General features: G+C 36.2%; 1 protein-coding gene across 2 annotated transcripts in view; it reads left to right on the top strand.

Moving 5' to 3' along the window:
* The first annotated feature begins 3,607 nt into the window (after positions 1–3,607).
* Positions 3,608–22,428, top strand: part of ERBB4 (erb-b2 receptor tyrosine kinase 4) — a 4,056,904-nt gene continuing 4,038,083 nt past the window's right edge. For both annotated transcript variants that reach the window (XM_044075709.1, XM_044075708.1), the window contains exon 1: positions 3,608–4,235. In XM_044075709.1, the coding sequence (XP_043931644.1) occupies positions 4,097–4,235 (139 nt within the window). In that variant the 5' untranslated portion in view covers positions 3,608–4,096. The remainder of the gene's footprint in view (positions 4,236–22,428) is intronic.

Genomic DNA, 22,428 nt, shown 5'->3' with positions numbered 1-22,428 from the left:
TACATACAGTGTTTAACTTTAGTGTACTGCATCTTCAGGTTTGCCTCTTAGGTCAAACAATGCTTGTCAGATTCTTTCTACAGCATTTGTATGTGGGTATGTAATTTCAATCCTAGCGTAGAGTGACTTGTTCCTGTTGCTAATGTGATTGTTTCTGCTTCATCTTGTTCACTTCCTGTCTATTCTTACACTGCTTCTTTTTTTCTGAATGTTGAGTTTATTCTTTCATTTTCTTCAGTTTTTTTTTTTTTACCTCATTAGATGTCTTTTACTTTTCTGATCAGGTAATATAGTTAAATTCTAGGTTCAGTGTTTTTGTTTTAGTTGCCTTTATTACTGAAAAGTCTGTTTAACTTGTGCCCTAGTCATGATTCCTGTTTTGTTCTGTTACTTTGTATTATTATTTTTATACAGACTTGGTCATGTATTTGAGTTGGTGTGCAGCTTTGGTGTTTTGCGTGTCTTCATTTTAATTGATTTCTGTTTTCCTTTTTTAGTATTTCTGTGTCTGATATTTTCCCTGGAGGTGAATGTTCAAGATGTCAATAGGTTGTTGGATTTTGAAGTCTGTGAAAGAGTAGGAATCTATGAGTAAAAGTAAGGTCCAGGAGGCATCTACTAGCTTCTTCCCATGTATAAAACAGAGTAGATGCATAGGTAGCTAGCAATCTGATCAGTCAGTGTTCCTCATACATCTTAAAACATAAATAGCATTTTCAACACCTCTGTTTTCATAGTGCAGTTTAATTTCATAAAATCAATAAACAAAGTGACAAGTCAGCTATATAAAATCATGACAAAGAAGTCTCCAAATAAACATTTTTTTTTATTATTTATTCTTTTGCAAGATATATGTGTTCACAGCAGTTTGAACTGTTGATATATGTTTCAAAGATGTTTCAGTAGTGCAGATGAGCTGAAAATTAAACAGGTTAATCATATAAAATACACTTTCAAGTAAAATGTAGTTGGCATAGCATGAGACGTTTTAAAATGTATCAGGTTATAATTTTAACTCATGCTTGATACTATGGCTAGTCAACCTTCTATCCAGAATGCCATTAATCTGAACAGCAAGAGTTGTGGACTGCAGCACATATACAGTTTTTGTTTAACCTTGTATCAGTGTTCTGGGACTGGAAAACAAAAATATTTGTGATCCTTAACATAGTTAATTATAGTGTTTCACAGTATACATTAGAATTTTAGGTATGGTATAAAACTTTTGGTTTTGCAAGGTAAATGTCAGTTGTGGTTTAATCGAAGAACTTGAGATTCAATCCTTAGGGATACCACTAGATGTTAAGTGACTTCCATCAAAATTCTTGAGCAACTTCATCTATGATCCATCTCAACATTAGTGATTATTAATGTTGAGAAAGTTTAACTTGATAGCTAGTATAGTGACAGGTTTAGCCTTCTGTTGTATCCATCTGCTTATTGGAGAACTGTTGTAATAAATCGCAATTTCTAATGAGCACAATGATTGCAGAAGGTAATACATGCAGAAAAATTCTAAATTATACATTTAGGCAATGAACATTTGTTTAGTGAGAATCAAAAAGGAGAGGAAATTATGAATGTACATTTCAAACACCTTAATCCTTGAGGGATTTGGCTGATAGAACCAGATTTTTTTTTTATGACAAGCTGAGGTCATGTCACAATTAACAGACACCTACAGGCTTAAATGCATGGAAAAGATGGAATGATGGAATCGTAAAAAATGTTTAAATCATAAGCAGAAAAATATAATTTGAAAAATGTTCCAGTGGTTATAAACAGATTGGAGTGAATATGGGTTTAACCTGAAAAGAAGCACAACAGACAAATGAAGCTAAATTACAAATAGTACAGATTGCATGAAGAATCTTTAAAGGACATCTCAAATTATATGGATTATGTAGTACATTAAAAGGATGCATGCATGCAGATCTTACCCCCCTCCCACCTGCACAACCATATTACCTATATGCAGTGTTTGTTAGTAATAATAGTAATTGCTTTCACCAAGGTAACAGCTCTAGTTAATGATAATCAGAATTTTATAGGTTAACAGTTGTAGTTTATCATAGGGCTTACAACTAAGCACTTTACAAATAAGCAATAAAATAAAACAATGCAAACATACAACATTATATTAAACATGAGTTAAATAATAATCAATAAAACAGCAAAGTATGAGGATAATATCACCATGAATCTCGTATGAACAAGAAGGTCATGTTCAATTCTCTTCTAAATTGTGTAGGAACATCGCTGATCAGCTTAAATGGATGAAGAACAGTTAAAAGAAAACGTGTATTTGTTAGTGGCAGATAATAAGGGCAGGTTAATTGTGTTCACTGCAGAAAATCTGGACTGTAGAAAGGCTGACAGTCTGCAACAAAGGGGTTCACAGGGGCTGTAAGACTGCCAAGTGAAGGACTGAGAAAGACAACAGAAACAAAACAGAGCAGTGTCAGATGAAAGGAAGAAGTTCAAAGTTAAGCTACTTCAGAGAGAGAGAAAGCGAAATAAGAGGAGGTGGAGGCCTTCCACAGCCTTAAATAGGCAAATGATGGACGGAGACTAGTGGAACAGATAAGATATTGGTTTAAATAAAGTAAAAACACTTTATTGAAACACAGAATTTTTCAAAGGCTCAAAACACTGTTGCCATATACTTCTTGCATACCCTGTCTCCACAAACACACACTCGCTTTCGTACCCATGACATAATACCCCACATTCCCATTCTAAAAAGTTATTCTAAAAAATATCTATTTGAGCAAATACTGGAACATTCAACACTCACTTTCACAGTCTGACCACTTTTATTTCCACAAGCTGATCTAGCAGAAAATCGTCGCTGTTATTCTAACCTTGGGCAAATAATGCACTCTCTTTTGTTAAAAGGAAGGAAGCAATTGAAAGGTAACTTTATCAATACATTTAAAGGGGGGTCATTGTACGATCCGGTAGTCATACTCTCATTTTAGCATCATCACGAGTATTTAAAGGCTGATTGGTCATTGTTTTTCTTAATAATAATCATAATAATAATAACAATAATAATCGATTATGTTTCACCTGAATTAGGCAGTTCTTAAAATAGAATTTGAAAAGGCAAATTCTTCTTATATTACAGGTAAATTGTGCGTATTTTGTAAATGTTCGCAATCTGTGTCGCGTCTGAAGCGTGAAACATTATATTGCTAGTCTTGGTTTTCAAAGGAAGCTTATGGAAACATGAAGGTTTTCCAAGGCAGTCCTGTCAGTATTTCCCCATAAACCAGCGGTAGGCCTTAAATTATGATCATCCATAATCTGTATTATCAGATAGTTTCAGTTATATACTACTGCATATTCTTCCCACGGCAGCTGGACTTTTTTTTCGTTTCAAAACTTCCTGCATTCATTTAGGACGGACGACGCATTTGATTTTACAACGCTAAATGGATAATGTATTCGTTGTAATCGGACTGGTACAAACATAAGTGAAAAGAAACAGTGATTTCTATAAGGCATGCTAAATAAAATCTTACCATTAGGACAGACTAAAATAACACCATCCCACAGACTTCTGTTTACTTCAGTCCAACACGCGCACCATGGTAACCCTTTGGCTTCCTCAAATAGATAGAAGAGACTAAGACAGGTGCTTTCGAATTTTGGGAGTAAGGTTCGACCAATGAAAAGAAAACATAGTAAGGAGTGGGCCTGACTCGAGCAAAAGGGGTGTGGTTGTAGCTAGTCGGGGAGCCCTGGTTCCGCAGCTGTTCGATGTGGAGAAAAAGCAAGCTGCGGAATGACGCGCGCGAGCTTGGGCCAGGTTGACTGCTGTGGGGTAACAGCTACCGCAATCAGCGCGAGGCAGTAGAGTGAGAGAGCAAGCGCAGCACTGCTGCTGGTGTCGCTGCAATCACAGGCGGCACGCGGCGGCTCTGGAAAAGTAACTTTCAGGGAGAGTTTGGCAAAGTGAAGTGATCCTGTAGGAGGAGACTAGAAGTGTCTGCGCACCCATCTTTAATATTCCATGGTTCCATTATTGTAATTCCGTAAACGGATTTATATCGCTGTCACCGAGTTTGCAGTTGTTACCACTGGGCATGTAATGTGGGGAGTCCTGGTATCAAAAGCAGCAGCCAGGAGCACTATGGAGTTTCGTCGCACAATTAGAAACAGGATTGGCAAAGCGGAATTAGTGTGCATAATTATGAGTGTACTGTTTGGCTCTACCACATCTCAGTCAGGTAGGTAACAACAATTTGGTGGTGTTACGGTGTATATTGGTGGCTTATTACAAGCGCACAGTCTCTTAATTGGTTGCCCAACAGTCTTGTTATTTAGTTATTCGCTTACGCAAATTAATAAACGGGTTTATCCGCCTGCCTTGGTTGTTTATTGTTAAGTGTGGCAGTCATTTCAACTGCATACTCTTTGTTGTCAGCAACTGGCTTATGGAGTCATCCACAATGGTAGTAGTTAGTTTCACTAGCTAAAGTTTTACTTACTGAGGACCTACTTGCTCAGGTTTAGATCATCTGTCACCCATTACTGCTCTCAAGTAAGACCAACAGTTTTAAACATTTTTACAACTAAAGTTTCTGAACGACTGTTTACAGCTGCTAGTTCATTTAAACGTCATTTTTTTTCTAAAGCAGTTTAATATTATAATGCCCTGCATGTATAAGGCTATGTTTTTTTGTTCAGGTCTGCGATCTCTTTCTTTCTGAAGTGCATCACACTCAAGAATTATTATTATTATAGTGAATGTGCACGTTTTTACTGTAGCACTTCTCACTTATTATGCGTCTATTCCTTGATACTGATGTCCATCACTTGGACTTTGTGCAATAACCCCCCCCCCCCCCCCCACACACACACACACACCAAGTATTATCTGTATTAGAATAACTTTTATGTAAATGCAAGCTGTCAATCAATTCTATGCACCATAAAAAGTTGGTCGATTTAAACATTTCAATATTATATCCTCCGCATTTAGTGGTATTTTCAAACAAGGTACCTCTCCTAGCAATTTATAGGCGTCTTCTTTTGGTGTTCATTTTTGCACTTGTCTTCTGTTACAGTAGCTTCCATACAGCTGCCCGATGAACTGCTCTGAAGTAGTTGTTCAACACTCTAGTGTTATTGCGTAAGTGGCAGTACCATGTTGGTTCAATAGGATTCTTGTCTTTCTATGGCACTTATTGTACCCGCAACCAATATACGTGCCCACTTATGTACCCGCTCAGTCATTCCTTGTGTCCTTGTATAGAGAAATCAGACATGCGCGCGCGCATAAACACACACACACACACATACACACACACACGGCACTACCTGTCTTTGAGCTATGTTAGTCTCCAGTACTTAATGGGGCCTTTACCGGGGAGATAACCTGTAAAAGTAGATCTCATTCTTCTCACATTTAATGCCCCCACAACTACCACACCAGCATGTAGGTTTTATGATATATGTCTCATTTCTTCGCTAAGTCACATTAGACTGTGAAGTTTAACTGCGCCCCCAGCATTGGTCCTCATCCTATAAGACCAGCCTTTCACCTGGCAGTTTAATATTGCTACTTTATAAATGTCTCCACGTTCCGTTTCTGATGTCCCAACCCGGTGGGAAGCATTCTACCCATTATTAGGTAGCCCCCTGTGTCTATACAACCTTTTTGGTCAGCTGTCTTATTTACGCAAACATCCTTTCTCAATCATTCGCAATAAATTAGCTTTTTAAAGTAGGTGATCGGCCCCGCCGCTGACATACTGTTTTATTTCCTGCATGAGTATCTGTACAGGTCCAATTACTCTCTTAGCTATACTTTTGCGTTTTATTTTGTTAGACCCTTGTTGTCGGTCCCTTTTGCAAACAAAAGATGCAATGCTGCGTTTCTGTTCCGCATATTCGGTTTGTCTTCTTGCTTCAAATGCCTTTTCTGCTCACTAATTCCATTTTGATGCACTCTTACTTATTGATAGGATTCCTTTGGCAATGTATGCTTGGCAGCTGCTTTTTTATGGATTTTTGAAATGACAGGTTAAAACGCAAAGCCTATATCCATTTGCTAAATGTACACAATAGAAGGTGCTGACATATGCCAAGGACTGGTGACTGTGGGAAGCAGGCAGTGCTCCGCCCCACTATCCCATCCTCCTCCAAACAGTCAGCAGGTTCTTGGTTATAAATAATGTCCAGAATTTAGCTGTCCACCACCACAATCTGAAGCTCCTTCAGGAATCTCCATAAAGGGGCGCGCTTATTGTGGCTATCAGGTTTATCAGACATTACTGTAATTCTAATGCAGCATGATACAAGGCAGGTCAGCTATGCATTTTCATGTAGGAGTTGTTGGAGACGCTCTCAGATCCGGAATCGTTAGTTTTGTTTGAGATACTTGGCTGTATTTGTACTGTACTATGACCTGAGGCATTTCAAACGTTCTAACTCTGCACATAAAGACTTTTGTGCTGACAGCATGGGAGCAAGTACGCTTAAACAATGTAACGCTTGCCAGAGTCTAGCGTGGGCTCCCACCTTCCTAATTTATGGAATTATATTATCTATATGGTGCACTTTTTACATCTGCTTTGCTGAAGTGGAATAAATTGGGGGTTCATATTTGTTTATGCTTCTCAAGTTTAACATACAGCATTTGTAAAAAAACATATACGCATCCCACATTTAGTAATATAAGGGCACGCCTCTAAATCTGGAAGTATAAAGCTGAGATTTGCAGCCCTGATGAGTACAGAAGTTTGCTAGTGAGCAGTGTGCTATGCTGTTAAAACACTAGAAAAGGCTTGCCTCTGTGTGTCACTATAACACCCTCTTACACTTGGCTGTGGCTTCATATTACCGAATGGAAGAATAAGCTATCATTTATATACCCAACGAAATAATTGTTTAACCGAAGATTAATAAAAGTATACCATGGTAGCTTTCACTGTATGATAATTGTCGTGCATTAGCTAAGCACCCTAAACTTAGCGTTACATCACTTTATTTAATCACACCATTATGTAAAATAAATGATAATTCAGATGCTATGTCATAATTATGACTACTATTCTTAGTGATGTGTTTAGTACTCTCCTTTCACTGTTTGGTGACTCCGTGAACACTGTAGAATACATATATAAATATCGGATAATTTTTGAGAATATGTTTTTATATAGTTGAGCAAGTTCCGTTACAAATGAAGAATGGCTTACCTTGACCTAAAACGTCAATTCATAGTCCTGACATCGCAGGTTAATTAAGTAACCGTCTAGATCTCCGCATTCATTTGTCAAATGACTGTTTGGGATATTTTAATTACTGTGACACAGTGACACTGTATTTATTGCAGGCTTAGCACAGCTGTATTGAAAGAGGAATGAGTAACACAAAGAAAGAAATCCTGCTTTGCATTTTATTTAAAGCAAAAGTATCGACCACCAAAACTTCCAGTATTTAATCAGTAGTAAGCTACATTACACATTTTTGCTAGTGAACCATCTGTGGTTTTATGCATTCAAACACCGAACAAAAGGATGCCCTCGTAAGATACGGCTACTGCTATGACAATAGTATGTATGTCCCTATCTTGGATGAGAAAATCGCGCTCCTTTCCACCAGAATGCTCACACGCTAGGATTTAGGGTCTCCCAAATTGTGGAGGCGGACCATTTGCTCCCCAAAGAATCGACTTTTTCAAGTGATTGAACATCTTCTCCTGCTAACTGAAAGGACTGCAGCTTGACAGCTTGAGTCCTTTGTCAGAGTTGGACTGTGGTAGCATTCCAAGAAAGCAACAATATGAAAAGCAATCAGAGTTAATACTTTGGAAGGTGCTTTGCTTTTATGGTAATTTAGAATGAATGCATACATACATACAAGAATGTGGGGTGAATGGACAACACAATGACAAACAAAACCGTAAGTACATGCTAAGGCATAGGTACAAGAACATGGGGTATATGGATAATACGGCAGCAAATCACTACAAAGACAATAATAACAGGGCTAAGCATTTCCTGATTGCAATGTAAAGGCAAGTACCCCATACTTAACACAGAGGCAGCTTCAGCTAAGACTCCACATTAGGCTATTTGGGAACCCCTACAACATAGCTCCTAACGAATCAGGGACAAATCTCAACAAAATCAGGGGCATTTTGAAATATAAGTACTACTAACTTGAGATGTTGACAGAATACGATAATCTGAATTAATGCACATTTTCTGAAGTAAAAGAAGTCTATAATCCTAGTTATTGTCATAATTTAACTGTAACTCACCAAATTTTCTCTAAAAGTCATGGGTTGTGGGGTTATAAAGAGTGACAGAGCTAAACATTGAGTCAAAATCAGGGACAGTTGAGAGGTATGCCGCAGGAAGCAGCAAATGGGATGCAAACCACTAGATTAAGCAGTTTATGCTATAAATAAATGTCTAATAAAATATTCTGATTTTTAATAACGTATGGTGGGGGGGGGGTCAAAGTTTGAGAGATTGCAAACAAGTTAACCCATTTAATCAACCAGATCAAATATCCCCTTTAAATGTAAAGACCGAGTTAATCTTCAACAGTCCCATGTTCGCTTCGTTAATATTCCAGTCTGGTATTGTTATCAAGTAATACTCAGTGATCCGAGTGTGTGTGTGTGTGTGTGTGTGTGTGTGTGTGTGTGTTTTCTCTGCCAGTATATCACAACGTTGTTGCTGTCGATGTTCAAGGTAAATTAAGTGAGGAAGATATGTTAAGTAAACTGCCAGAAAGCCACAAAACGTTGAGTGAATTGCTTTCACATGAGACAAATTAAGGAAATGAGAGAAGACAATCTGCTTCTCGCATTATTAGACACGCTTCCAGCACAGACGTCAGTGGAGACTGCTAATCCCACAGTATGATCTCCTATGGCGCACGCTTTTGTTTGTGCAGCCATTACTTAACATAGTCGGGTTCTCCCGTCCACTTTCTTGCTTGCAGCCTATTTCCCAGTCGCGCGCGTACACACACTCACGCACACACACACTTTGTGCTTTGGTGTATTTTATTAACTTTATATGTGCATTCCTTTATACTTTAATTACACATACGCATGCGTGTGCGTGTTATAAGCAACCCCTAATAGTTTTGAGAATTTGTTTTAGTGTCATGTCTGCAAGTTACAGAGCTTGTATTTCCCATTGCATTTCTTAGTTCTGCCTCAAGGTTGTCACCGAACCTTTTCTAGCTGATTGCTGGCACTGTTTGTTGATGTGCTAGTGTGATTGATACCTGAACTATATCGCATTTGCAGAAGGCCACTCTCCTTCACCTAATTTGTCATCTAGGCTGTCTTAGCAGTGCAGTGTAAATTTTGAGTTATCTGGTTCATTCAGGAAGGAAACCTGGGAAGGATCCTTCTCATGTACAGCAAAACCGCACAGTTTAACTGCGTTTGCCTCATTTTTGAAGCTTAATTACTGAAGTTGTACTGTGTGCTTTATTTTTTACCGCTGCATGTCACCGTCAGCTTGCTCAGCGTTTTCAGTCCAATGTTAGGAAGGTTGCTCTTTCTTTTTTTAATTTATAGGAAAGTGTTAACTACACCAAGTGGTTGTGCATTTATTTGTTTACGTGTGTGGATATGTGGTCTTTTCTAAATTTGTAGCCATAATATTTTGCAGATATTGGACCGAAATAAAGTTTTGCCATGAATTCTTTTGTTTCTAACGTTTTTGTGCCTTAAGACTTAAGCCTTATTTTCTCCTCAAACTGGACGCTAGTCTGCCTTTCCATTGTAACCACCGATTTTTTTTTAATTTGAAGCAAACCAATTATTCAGCATGGGAGTATAAAACAGAAAATTCAAACAAATGCACCGCATATCTCATTTCCTCTGGTCTTTGACCTTCTGCCCAAGAAACGCACACACACAAACATAACTTGTGGATTTAAATTAAAACAGATAATGATATAATCGGTATTTAGGCTGCACAAAGGTCAAATGAATTATGCATAGATAAAAACTAGTATATTTAAGATAATTTCTGAACCAGTTCAAAATGTTGTCAGTGAAATTAGTATGTTTTCTGTTTATCAGGAACATAGAAAATACTTTGTGACAACTGAGGAACACGGATGACACAATTTCATTTATCACGTTATTGATGTACCTCAGTTTTGTGGTGTAACTTAACATTTAAAACGTGAACTTGTTTTGAGTTGAGTAGAACTGCACTTGTTTCAGTTTCATTAAAGAACATAGATTCGCCAATGATTTTTCTGCATTCTGTACAGTTCCATGTCAATGGTTCCAAACTGCTAATTTAGAATTTTCTGACAAGAGTTTTTGGAGTGTGGTGCATTAGATATTTTATTAATTTATTAGTAGATTGCACCTAGCTAAACTGTTTGGGTCTTATGGTATTAGGAATGGCCTACAGTGACTCCATATATACCAAATGATTAAGGAGTGGTTGTAAAGCCTGAGGAAATGAAGCCTAGGCAAACCTGATGTGTTTAAAAAAGTGCACTAAAATTAAAACTTCAAGCTGATATAATTCATGCTATTTAAAACAAGTTCTGATTGTAATGAACGCATAACATTGGGTCACACGTTACCAAAAGTTGGTGTCAATGTAGTTAAGATTAACCACATTTATTATGAGACTTTTTCTTTGTATTTTCAATTGTATAGTTTCAAATATATGTGGTCAAAGTATGCATTTATGCATTAGTTCTGCATTGCTTATGTTTTCCTTAAAATTAAATGTAATTATATATGAAACAGATATATGGTATTGCTAATCCATGTGTATACAGAACAGTCAGGACTCCTATTATTCAGTTTGCTGTACCTGCATTAGGGCATTTTCTGTGGTTTACAGCTATTTCAGTCTTCAGTTATACTTTGGCTATGTGCAATGTGTGTATGTTGCTTCACTATTTACCATAACTTGGCTGTCTCAGGTATAGGTTTCTGATATACTGTAACTGCAACTTAGTAATGCCCTGCAAGATTCAAGGACATTTGCAGCTTTTTTCTTTAATCAAGCACATTAGAATTAAATTAGCAGTGGCATTTGCCACAGCTGTTCATAAGAAAGCAATCAAACTTCATTTGAACAGTTATGCCAGTATGTGCATTGCCGACATTTCTGCTAACACTCCTCTTTCCAATGCTCTCTGTAAAAAGTGAAGAATATATGTATGCTGTACCATTTTACCTAACGACTAATTCAGAACTGCAGCTGAAAGAAAACGTAATTAGTATGCAGATTGACTCCAGAGTTAGTACATATTTACTTCTGCATATTTCTAGAAAAAATACACTGTCTTAATGACTGCCAACTTACTTTATTTCATACGATCATGCATTTAGCAAATGTTTTAGGTTTTTTTATGCGATTTACCATAAATGCCTACCTATAAATTATATGCAGAATAGACAGGATACAAATGTTAGTAAACAGATTTGTGTTGTTCAGTCCTACCATCTTAACTCAGAGCATATCTCTGTTCGTGTTTTCAAAGTGGTTCTAACCAGAAAGTTCTTGGAAGTGTTTCTACTCATAAGTTCAAGATGTATTAATAACTATTCTTAGAATCAATGTAAATAAAGTTTCAAATGCTGGTAAATGGATCAATGTTTATGAAATGGAAGTGAACTGCTTTCACTAAAGAGCCTCGCTTTTACTTACACTTTGACTCACCTGATTGATTTGGCTCTTAGCTTGTCTAGCTATGCTACAAGTGTCTTTCATAATATGAAAAATAAAGAATTTAATTCTCTCTGTATTGAATCATAAGAAACATTCTGCACCAGTCTATCTCAAAAGCAAAAGACTGCCAAGGCCAGCTTTGGATCAGCTGTATAAAGTGCATATGTTACCCACAATTTCATGTGAATGTTATGCATATTATCATAACTGCTCAAGTATAAAACCTGGAATTTTGTCTCTAGATGCATGGACTTTCACTTAATCGTTCCAGGTATAATCATATGCTTGATTGTTAACACCTGCAATTTTAAATTTAATGACATATGTTGAGCTTCATGCCGATAACCCTTTTCTTTCTTCATATTGTTTTTGTGAAACACAAAGTATTTGAAACACATTTTAACTTACAGAGTTTGTCAGATACTTCCTGAAGTTAAACTAATGGTTTAATTTTGCCATCTATTATTCTGTATTTCTTCATTGTGTTTAGTCCTTTTCCTTGATCTGTATCAAGTTCATCCATAGCTATTTATTTCATTTAGACATTCTTTAATAATGTATGGGCAAAAACTTGCATTTGTATACAACAAATTTTATTTGTCAGTTTAGAAAATGCCTTTCAATCGTAGTAGTCTGCTTTATATGGTTATTGCTAAGCTGCTGTTAAAATCTTTATTTCTCCATTTATTCACTTTCAACTGTCTGTTGTATTTTGAGTTTGTGTATATTCTCAAACAAGCTCTCCAACATTTGGCAGTTTTTCTAAATATAAATATTTCCATTTGACTAAAATTATAGAAGCACAGTCTGCTGCATGGCCCTACAAAGCACTGCATATTATTTCTGAGTCTGTTAATTACTGCCGAGTCATATAAAAGGATTAAAAGTGACTTGCAAGTTCACAGACAGTGCATCCTTACCTTTTCTGGATATATTTATAGACAAGACTCGGTTGTCAGTCTAAATACAACTCTACCAACCCAACATTGTAGGGGGTGCCACAGCTAAGGTTGCTAGTCTACATCATAAGTTCCCAGTTGTACTTTTCCTGTTTATGTTAACTTTCAAATGAATTAATGAAGTGGAAGCAATGGCCTACAAGCCAGATTGTCTTAGAACTAGGCCATGATTTCTTATTGTGTTGGTAATAAATGCAAACACTTGCATAGCTTACTATTTATTTATTTATTTATTTAAATTTGTTGACTGGGAGTGTCCGACTGGACGTGGGTCCATTTTCAGTGGAGGCCCGGGGAGAAAAGCTCCACAGTAAAATTATGTACTATAGTTTAACGTTTGTGCTTTGTAACTTCCCCCTTCATTTTATTTTATGTATTTTTTGTGTGTGTGTGTGTGTGTGTGTGTGTGTGTGTGTGTGTGTGTGTGTGTGACTGCATGGTATTTCTATTCATAGAGTGTCAGCCTGGCATGTTTTAGATGCCATACAAGATACCAGCAATAATTTACAGTGTTTACCTTTATGTCACTGACCAGGAAAGTGTCCCATGAGTCTCCAGCAAGGAAAGCATGTTACTTTAATATGAACCTCACTTCCTATTAGTTACATTCATATCTTTATTTCTTTATTTGATTGTGGCAAGCTCAGATGCTCATAAGCCAGTACTTTTTATACAGCACGAACTTCTTCTTCTTGTAACATTTGTTAACGTCTGGTATGCACTTCACAGATAAAGATTCTAGTTGTCTACTGATGTACTATGTTCTTCATCTGTAAATATGTTGTAAGTAATTGCTATGTAAATTGTTATTCACTATGTAATCCAATGTATATACTGTGTTTATTTTAACTGTGGAGCTTTTCTCCCCGGGCCTCCACTGAAAATGGACCTACGTCCAGTCGGACACTCCCGGTCAACAAATTGAAATAAAATAAATAAATAATAAATAAATAAATAATATTTTATCCATTAATGTGATTACTTTTATAAAGGTCTGTTAAAGATTGTTTTGAAATTTTTGGCACGTGTGTTGATTATGTCTTAATGTAGCCTCCTGGACTGCTTTTAGGTATCTAAAATAATATCATGTCGAATTCCATACCCAGTAAAACATATCATTGGTATATGGTAATGAATCATCACCCATGTTAATCAGAAACTATGCCTTTGACTTTGATGTAAATTGCTTTATCCAAGATATTTCAAAATCTCAACAGCATTTAGAAATGTTAACCTGCAATAACAAGTGTTCTAAACTGTTGAGAACCAAATATAAGCAACAAGTCTTTTTATTTTGTATGAACCTTGCACACTTTCCACTCTGCCCCTTTTGTCATGCATAAACTTCCATAGGTTATTTCCTGTTGATAAGCAGATGAACCTAATAAATACTTAAATCTTGATTTCATGCTCATTGCCAGAACCGAACAGTCCAACAGTCTGCTGTCTATGGGACAATATAGTCACAAACAAAAATGCAAAGTTAACATCTTTAGAGATTATTTCAATTTCTCCATCACTCTTTATGCCTAGTTTTGCCTTCAGTATACAGTACCTATAGCAATACACTGCTTTTTCATGTACACTTGCTACTTCCTACTGTTCTTTGCTTTTTGCAGTTCTGCTTATGTTTATATATAAGAAAGGGATCTGGGAGAACTGCTACAGAATGTCTAAATGGTTAATTCTTAAAGCTTATTAAACACTTGCAATTCTACTGGTGCTATATCTATCATATCCAGCACACAATTTGAAAATAATAAATTACATAATTACTTATTTGAAATGCTAGAGGTAATGACATTCACGTATTCTGAAACCAGACAGTGAGCACTATGGCATTCGTACATATAAAATTTATTTTATTTATTAGCCACAAACCTTTCATAGATGAATGATGAATATTCAGGTTGTTAGGGTGGAAGATATAAGCACATAGCAGAAATCTCTGCACAAGGCAACTAGAAAATATATTTTCTGTATCCCGAACTAACATTTGTATGAGTGTATAGCATCTAGGACTAAGAGGATGAGTGAAAGATAAAAAAAAATGTAATGGGATGGCAACCAACTTGCCTGGACCAAAATCTGTATTTATTTTATTATACATTTGTCATTTTGTCCAGTTGTGTCTTATTTTAAGCAAAATGCCTAAATGTTAGATTGACACAAAATAAACAAAGACAGCTTTGGTGAATTGGAAAGCTAGTCATTATTCTCTAAACAATAGATCACGTGGAGTGATATGACAAATGAAAACAGTCTGTAATATCATTTAAATCTTCTCTACTAACATTTCTTCTTCTAGGGTAGGGGTCCCCAAAGTAAAGTGATAATGTCAAATGAAGCAAATTGAACTTCATTTACCTAAATGGCACATAGAAATAAATGTTTTTGTTAGTTTGTTTTTTTGTTTTATTTGAAAAGTATTGTATGTATATATATATATATATATATATATATATATATATATATATATATGAAAGTGTGGTTATAGTAATCATACACAGATGTGCAGCTTCATAATATGGCTTACCTATCCCCCTTATGCTTGTTAGTGTTGATGTAGCATGTTATTATTTATTTTTAACAAGATGGGGAGTGAGGATATACGCATGTGGTAGAGTAACAGGGATGACTGCCTGGTCTGCTTTTATGGGCCACCAAAGGTTTATCCTTAGTCTGCTGTTAGTGATCTATAAATGAGTTCTGGAGGAGTCAGGGTAAAACTGAATTGATGAAGGGGTGAGTTAAACATATTTCTGTAAGGATACATGTAAATTATATTGTAATAATGGGACATTCACATATTGTAAGCATCTTATCATCTTTCTTTATTCATTCTTTTGTCCTAATTGTTCTTGTGAATGAATCTGTGTTTTGAAATCATGGTTTTACATTCTGGTCAAGAATGGTACTTGTGGGGGAGAGATCAGCAAGTAAAGGGGAGGTTTATAGATGTTCCATTTTTGCATGTTGTATAATGCTTTAATTTGAATGAATAATTAATACAGATACAAAACACAATGCATGATAATGTTGCTTGGTCACATATGCTGAAGCCATTTACATTAGAAAAAGTCTGTGAAGCTGGTCAAGAAGAACTGACTTTCTGTGTACATTTGTGCTGATCAGAATGACAGAATAGGTGACTGCAGGGGTGAAAGACTGACATATTGGTTTAAAAGTGATTGTGTTGCTCCCAAAAATTTGACTTGCAAAAGGAATTATCTCTTGAATGAATATATCTCGTCACGACTCAGAATTGCATTTGCTAGTCCCACAGGGCTGCATAATGAGTCTTAATATTCATTGTGTGCACACCACCACTGGGTAATGCCATTCAAGTGACATGATTGTAAAACCTTTGTTGTGCAGACAGTATTGTATCTTTGCTTCCTTAGAAATTAATGGCCTCCACTGCAACAGCTTGAGTCCATCCATAACTAAACAGAGACTTTATCAATCATATTCCACATTATTACATATGTGGGGAGAGGTTAGAAGTTGTTACCATCTAAATTATATGCTTCATACCATTAACAGTTTTAAGTACAATGCTTTTATACATTGGCTTATTTGTAGTTGGAATATTGCAACATGCTCTACCTGTAGTTGCATATTGTTGATCTTGGCCACCTGCAGTTGTTAGATAATTGGAATCTAAGGTAATTTTCAGTCTTGCAGGTATAGTGTCTGTGATGTCAAGGTAGAAAAAAATGATTTAAAATATGATGTATTTTCTTATTCCTATTTCAGATTTTTGACACATTTGTACAGCTTTATTTATACTCTGTGAACTTTGTAACAATTTTGTTTCCTGTATTAAGAAAATGTGTGTAATCTTGTGGGTTTGTTCTGTAAATGAAAAAAATAAAAATAAAAAGAAGAAAAATATGAAAATCAAAGAAAATGAAATAGTAAGTGTGACCTGCATTTTCTCAGGAAGGACCTAATTGCTTGCATATAATTAAGTCAAATGTGGGTTGGGAGTCAGGAAGAAATAAAGTCATAAAACGCAAATACAAGACTCTTCAAAGCCACTAGTCATTATTATTCAAATTAGAAATTTGTCCATTCAGTAAGGGAGTCTGAATGTGGAAAAATATAGTTTAGTTATTCTATTTTATATTGTCTGGGGAAAAAGAAATTATGTAATCTGATAGGCATAGTTTTTGGTAGCAACCAAAATGATGAACTGAGATGTATGTGTTTAGAGCTAAAATCAAAGTCAACTAGCCTTGGTTGCGCAATCGTGGTGATCATATCTATAATGGTTTATTGTTTTCAGTTCTGCCTTGTATAATATTTTTATTAACTTGAATGAGTTAGGTACAACATCTCTGTTAGATGGAATAGGCTCAGGTTATTAGTTGTAGATTATATTCTTCTTTAAGTATTCTGTCTTGTACAGTTGACCCATTTCTATATTATCTGTGTATTGCCTTGATCTCTTAATATTTAAACAATATCAACATTTTTCTCATTACAGTCTAAGTCAAGCTTATATTTATTCACTTCTAAGGTCTTCTGGTTGATATTTAATCTATTTATGTGTTATTGGCATTATTTATTACCCAAGAAAAAGGCATTATTTAGAACCATAGCCTGGCAAAGTTGTAATGTTCTGCCTCTAGTTAGATAGATGACTTTAGTATACTACTAGTGAGATATTAATATTTATAATTTAATATTTGGCTAAATCAATAATGATCAGGTAACTGGTATATTTAGTCTTTAGCCATATCTATACCAGGAAGAAGGCTGTTAGTAATTTGAAATTTCTGCCAGCCTTCCACTGTAATGGTGCATATGTGTGTGTGTTTGTGTGTGCATGGTGGGAGGAGTGTACTTCTTCCAGTAGGCTCCATTACCCTATATCATGCTACTCTGCTGCAAGCACCTTTAGTGTTAGTGTTGGTTGATAAGGAGAACTGAAAGACAGTTTACAGAGAGAATAGTGGAAAAATAGTCTAGGATATTAGGCCAAAGACCTAGTTCTGTAGGTGGTCAGTACTTAGTCTTAGTTTGGGTGTGGCTGTAGTAAGTCCATACCTAGTAGAGCAGTGCATATTTTTTCATGTTCTTGGGACCAGGTTGCATTTGTTGCATTGGTTACTGAATCAGATTTGTGTGCATTTTTTAACTTGCTTGGTACCAGTGGTATGAAATGAGAACACATTCCTCTTGTAGCTGTCTGATATCTTTGGGCAATGGGGCAGATCTAAAAACTATAGCCCTTGTTCTTCACATATCCCAGTCATACATGTTTTGGCAGTGGTGGGAATTAACCTCTTCTAGTGCCAAGGTGTTCCATTTTTTTGGAAGTCATACCATCTGTTACAATCACATCATGCCTTGTCTATAGAGTAATAATATCTGTTTGTTAACAAGGTAGGCCCACTGGACACACAGTGACCTGGGAGGTATGTGGGCCTCAGTTTAATTCAAAATTGTTTAAGGGCTACCATTAATGCTCTATCCCATCCTTTACAATCAGGGTTCCCTCTACATCACAGCTTGTTCTTCACACCATCTTGTTTTGTCTCTCCGTTTTTATGGTTTGGAACCGAGCTTCACAAGACTCATCTGGAATCATGTGGACTTCACGCCTTATCTTAAAGGGTTTCTGTCATATGAAATTCATTACTGTGGCATTTATGAGAGAGTCACAGTTTTGATTACTTTCTGAGGTCCCTAAAGACTCATGGGACCTACAAGTCATTCTACAGACAGCAAGAAAGCTGTCAGCTTGTATACTATTGATTTTGCTGTCTTTTTATGTGCTCTTTGTGGATGTCATGCTTAAGTGTGAAGTAGTAGTGATCAACACACTAAAGTGCAACCACTAATGCACACATCCAGGATTATCGCATGACGTTCTCCTTTCTCCAAGATACGGCAATTACAGAGTTAGTATATATAAATATATATATATATATATATATATATATATATATATATATATATATATATATATATATATTTCTGTAGCAGTGATGTAGTGGTTCTGTTTTTCATGTTGGTGGTTTGGAGGGAAATATTTTTAACAACTTTTAGTACTTTTGAAGATCTTCCAGTTTTGACTTTTGCACTGCATTGTGATCATACTTCAGTGTGCTAGTTGCAAAACAGTCAAATTCTAGTCACGGTGCCATTTTATGTATTCATATATTATCGTCATTTCTTTGGTTATTTGTCTTTCTGCACTTTTCTAGGCACACTAATAAACATCGATTGAATTGCAGTTTGAAAAGGTCGTTCGTAAACATTATTTTCATAAAACCAGTAATATAATGTGAATTTATAGACTCAGGTAATTGAATACAATTTTTGAAAAAACTGTATGTACAAAATTTTGAAGACTAATTTAGTTTGAGATTGGTAAATGACTAATATGTGCACTTGCGTATTGTTACAAAAATAATAAGACAGTAAACAGTGCAGTACAGTAGTTATGAAACGTGTACTATAAATCATTGTTTACATATTAATGGGCTTATTAATAAAAAAACATTGAACTGGTGCTAACAATAATAAAAAGGAGATAAGTAACATAATTTAATAGAATAGGCAATCAAGTTGCAAGTTATTTACATAAACTGTTGTGGAGAAAGAAATACTCTAGTGCATTTTGAAATTAAGTAACATACTTAAGTTTTGAACATGAATGGTACATCAAAACGACTTTTTTTCTTAGCACTAAATAACATTTTTTTCTAGAAGCATTGTGTATGTTTTATGGCTGTTTTAAACACAATTACAGAACTGAGTGTCAGTGCTTTGTGCTATAGTGAATTTATCCATTAAGTACATACAATATAAGATCTTTTATTTGCATATTAAGAGAACACAAAGCTTCATGGAAATAATTAAGTAGTTGGTAGCAATTTAAACAAGGAAAAAGGCTAGGAAATGTTACAATGCAGGCAGAGACACTATGAGATATTTTCTTCAGTGAGACAAAAATCTTGAATTCGTTTGGCAAGGCTGATAAACAGAAAAGACTGTCATAATTCGACATTTTTTGTCGTAGTATGGGATTTCTTAAACTTTTTATTATATTTTGGATGAGGGGAATAATCTGAGCATATTAACTGTATAATAATTATAACATTCTTCAGATGTGACAAGTCAGTTTACAGATCCCTTAGTACAGTGCAGCAGTTTATTGACTTAACCTGTTAGGCATGCAGGGTTGGCAGTTTAGCCAAAAACTCAGACATGGTAATTGATTACTATTTACTTATTTTAAAGGACACAAGCTGTACAGTATAAATGACATTTGACTAGTGTACGCAGTTATAAAATAATTATTTTAGAAATGTTAAAACTATTATGGAGGAAGATTAAAGGTAAGCTCTGGGTCCTACTGTATATCATGCCCATTGTATAGTCTTACAGTTATTCAAGGAAACAAAGTATATGCTACATTTTTGTATACACTAATCTAGTTTTTGTAACGCAATACTTATGTGAGCTAGTCATGAATCTAAATTAGACAGGTAGTATCCAAATAATTTTTGGCCAGTCTGTAAAGCCAGACCTGGACATTTTTTGAAATTTCACTGAATGCTTGTCTTCAGCTGTGTTGGATGTGCTCAGAGAGAAAGAGCTCAATTTATTTCAGGTGGATGTAGATACATTCAGTGGAAGAGACATTTAGGGAATTATTTCAGTGACTGAAGATGGAATGGGCCTGACATCAGAGCCCAGTGAGACAGCATCACTACTTTGACTTTGTACAGCAAGGGTTTCCCTGACTAAAACTGACTAACACATTAATGAGGTAAGAGAGGTACAGTCCAGCTAAGCAGACATGACAGGTCTTTAGCTGACAGTGTATCTAGCACAAGGGATTGTGACACAGTGAATGGATAGCTACAGAGAGGAGTTCTCCATCCTCTTCTTTAAATGATTAGATGACTAAGTGAAAGTGATTGTGCTTGCAAGACAATGGATGGATGAACTTACTGCTTTCTCTTCAGACTATACCATGTAGATTGCATTTTACAGGGGAATAACAGATGTCTCATATTCTAATATTTTATCCTTCATAAACAGAGAAGTATAAAATACAGAACAGAACCTGTAGACATTCAAAGATGTCAGCTGCACTAGCTAAATTAGTTAATAAGTGAGTGAAATGTGTGTGTGTGTGTGTGTGTATGTGTGTGTGTGTGTGTGTGTGTGTGTGTGTGTGCACGCGTGTGTGTGTGCCTGTGTGTGTGTGTGTTGGTGTGTGTCTGTGTGTATACATGCTTGTGTGTGTGTGTGTGTGTGTGTGTGTGTGTGTGTCTGTGTGTATACACGTGTGTGTGTGTGTGTGTGTGCACACATGCATGTGTGTGTATGTGTGTGTCTGTGTATATACATGCTTGTGTATATGTGTATACATATGTGTGTGTGTGTCTGTGTGTGTGTGTCGGTGTGTATACATGGTTGTGTGTGTGTGTGTTTGTGTGTATCACGTGTGTGTGTGTGTCTGCATGTATACATGTGTGTGTGTCTGTGTGTATACACACGTGTGTGTGTATACACACACGTGTGTGTGTATACACACATGTGTGTGTGTATGCACGTGTGTGTGTGTGTGTACACGTGTGTGCATGTGTGTATACACGCTTGTATGTGTGTATTCACGTGTGTGTGTGTGTGTGTGTGTGTGTGTGTGTGGGTTTGTGTGTGTCTGCCTGTCTGTGCATCCTTGCATGCAAAGAAGGAAAAGACTTACACCATTACATTTTTTTTTTCAGAATGACATGCCCAACAAACATTCATTCTATTGTCTGCTTGATAAAACAGTTCAGATTAAATGGAATTTTGAATGGCATTCTTAGGGATAACAATGGGGCGGCCACGGTGGTGCAGCGGTTAGTGTTGCTACCTCACGGCAAGAGGTTTTCCAGTTCGATCCTCGGCTGGGGTGCCTTCTGTGCAGAGTCTGCATGCCCTCCCTGTGGTCGCGTGGGTTTCTTCCGGGTACTCCGGTTTCTTCTCACATTCCAAAGACATGCTGTAGGTGGATTGGACACTCTAAATTGGCCCTAGATGTGAGTGTGTGCATGTGTGTGCCTTCTGTGGAAGGGTGGGCACCGGGCTGGCAACTCGACACTGTAAAACTCCACTGCCAATCATGAGTGGACAGGTAATCCGCTGTGGCGAACCCTAACCGGGAAAAGCCGAGAGAAGAAGATTCTTAGGGATACAATGACAGGAAAACTGTACATTAAATCATTGTATTGCTCCCTTTTTTCTTACTTTCAGAAGATCTGCATATGACTTACAGAAACAAACACCAAGTCTATATGAGATAAAGTGCCAAAACTAGCAGGCAAACTAAGAGTCTTATTAAAAAGAAAAAATGCTGTCTTAAACAAAACTCATATTATTATTATAATTCTAAAACATTCATTTAAAGAAAGATATAGAATAGACTATTTAAACATATTTAAGACTTATTTCCTGCAGCTTTTAAATATGCACTGATTTTTTTATGAGACAACACAGGTATGAAACTGATAAGATGAAATCATGTGACTTGCTAAAATTTTGATCAAGAATAATATGTACAAAAGAAGGATTTCCTGCATTAATATAAATGTGCTCTGTAATACTTCCAATTTTATTGATACAAAACCCAGAAAAAAAGAAATGTAATAATTATGGATTTCTATTAAATCATCACTGACATTTTTCAGAGTACAGCTGGCAGCTGCCATGGTGGTGCTGCGGTAGCGTTGTCGCCTCACAGTAAGATGTTGTCCTGTTCGATTCTCAGC

The sequence above is a fragment of the Protopterus annectens genome, chromosome 6.part1 (genome assembly GCF_019279795.1).
Source record: "Protopterus annectens isolate FY-2018-M chromosome 6.part1, PAN1.0, whole genome shotgun sequence".
NCBI classification, from domain to species: Eukaryota; Metazoa; Chordata; order Ceratodontiformes; family Protopteridae; genus Protopterus; species Protopterus annectens.
Note: the sequence above shows the minus strand (reverse complement) of the source record. Positions and strands in the feature narration are given on the sequence as shown.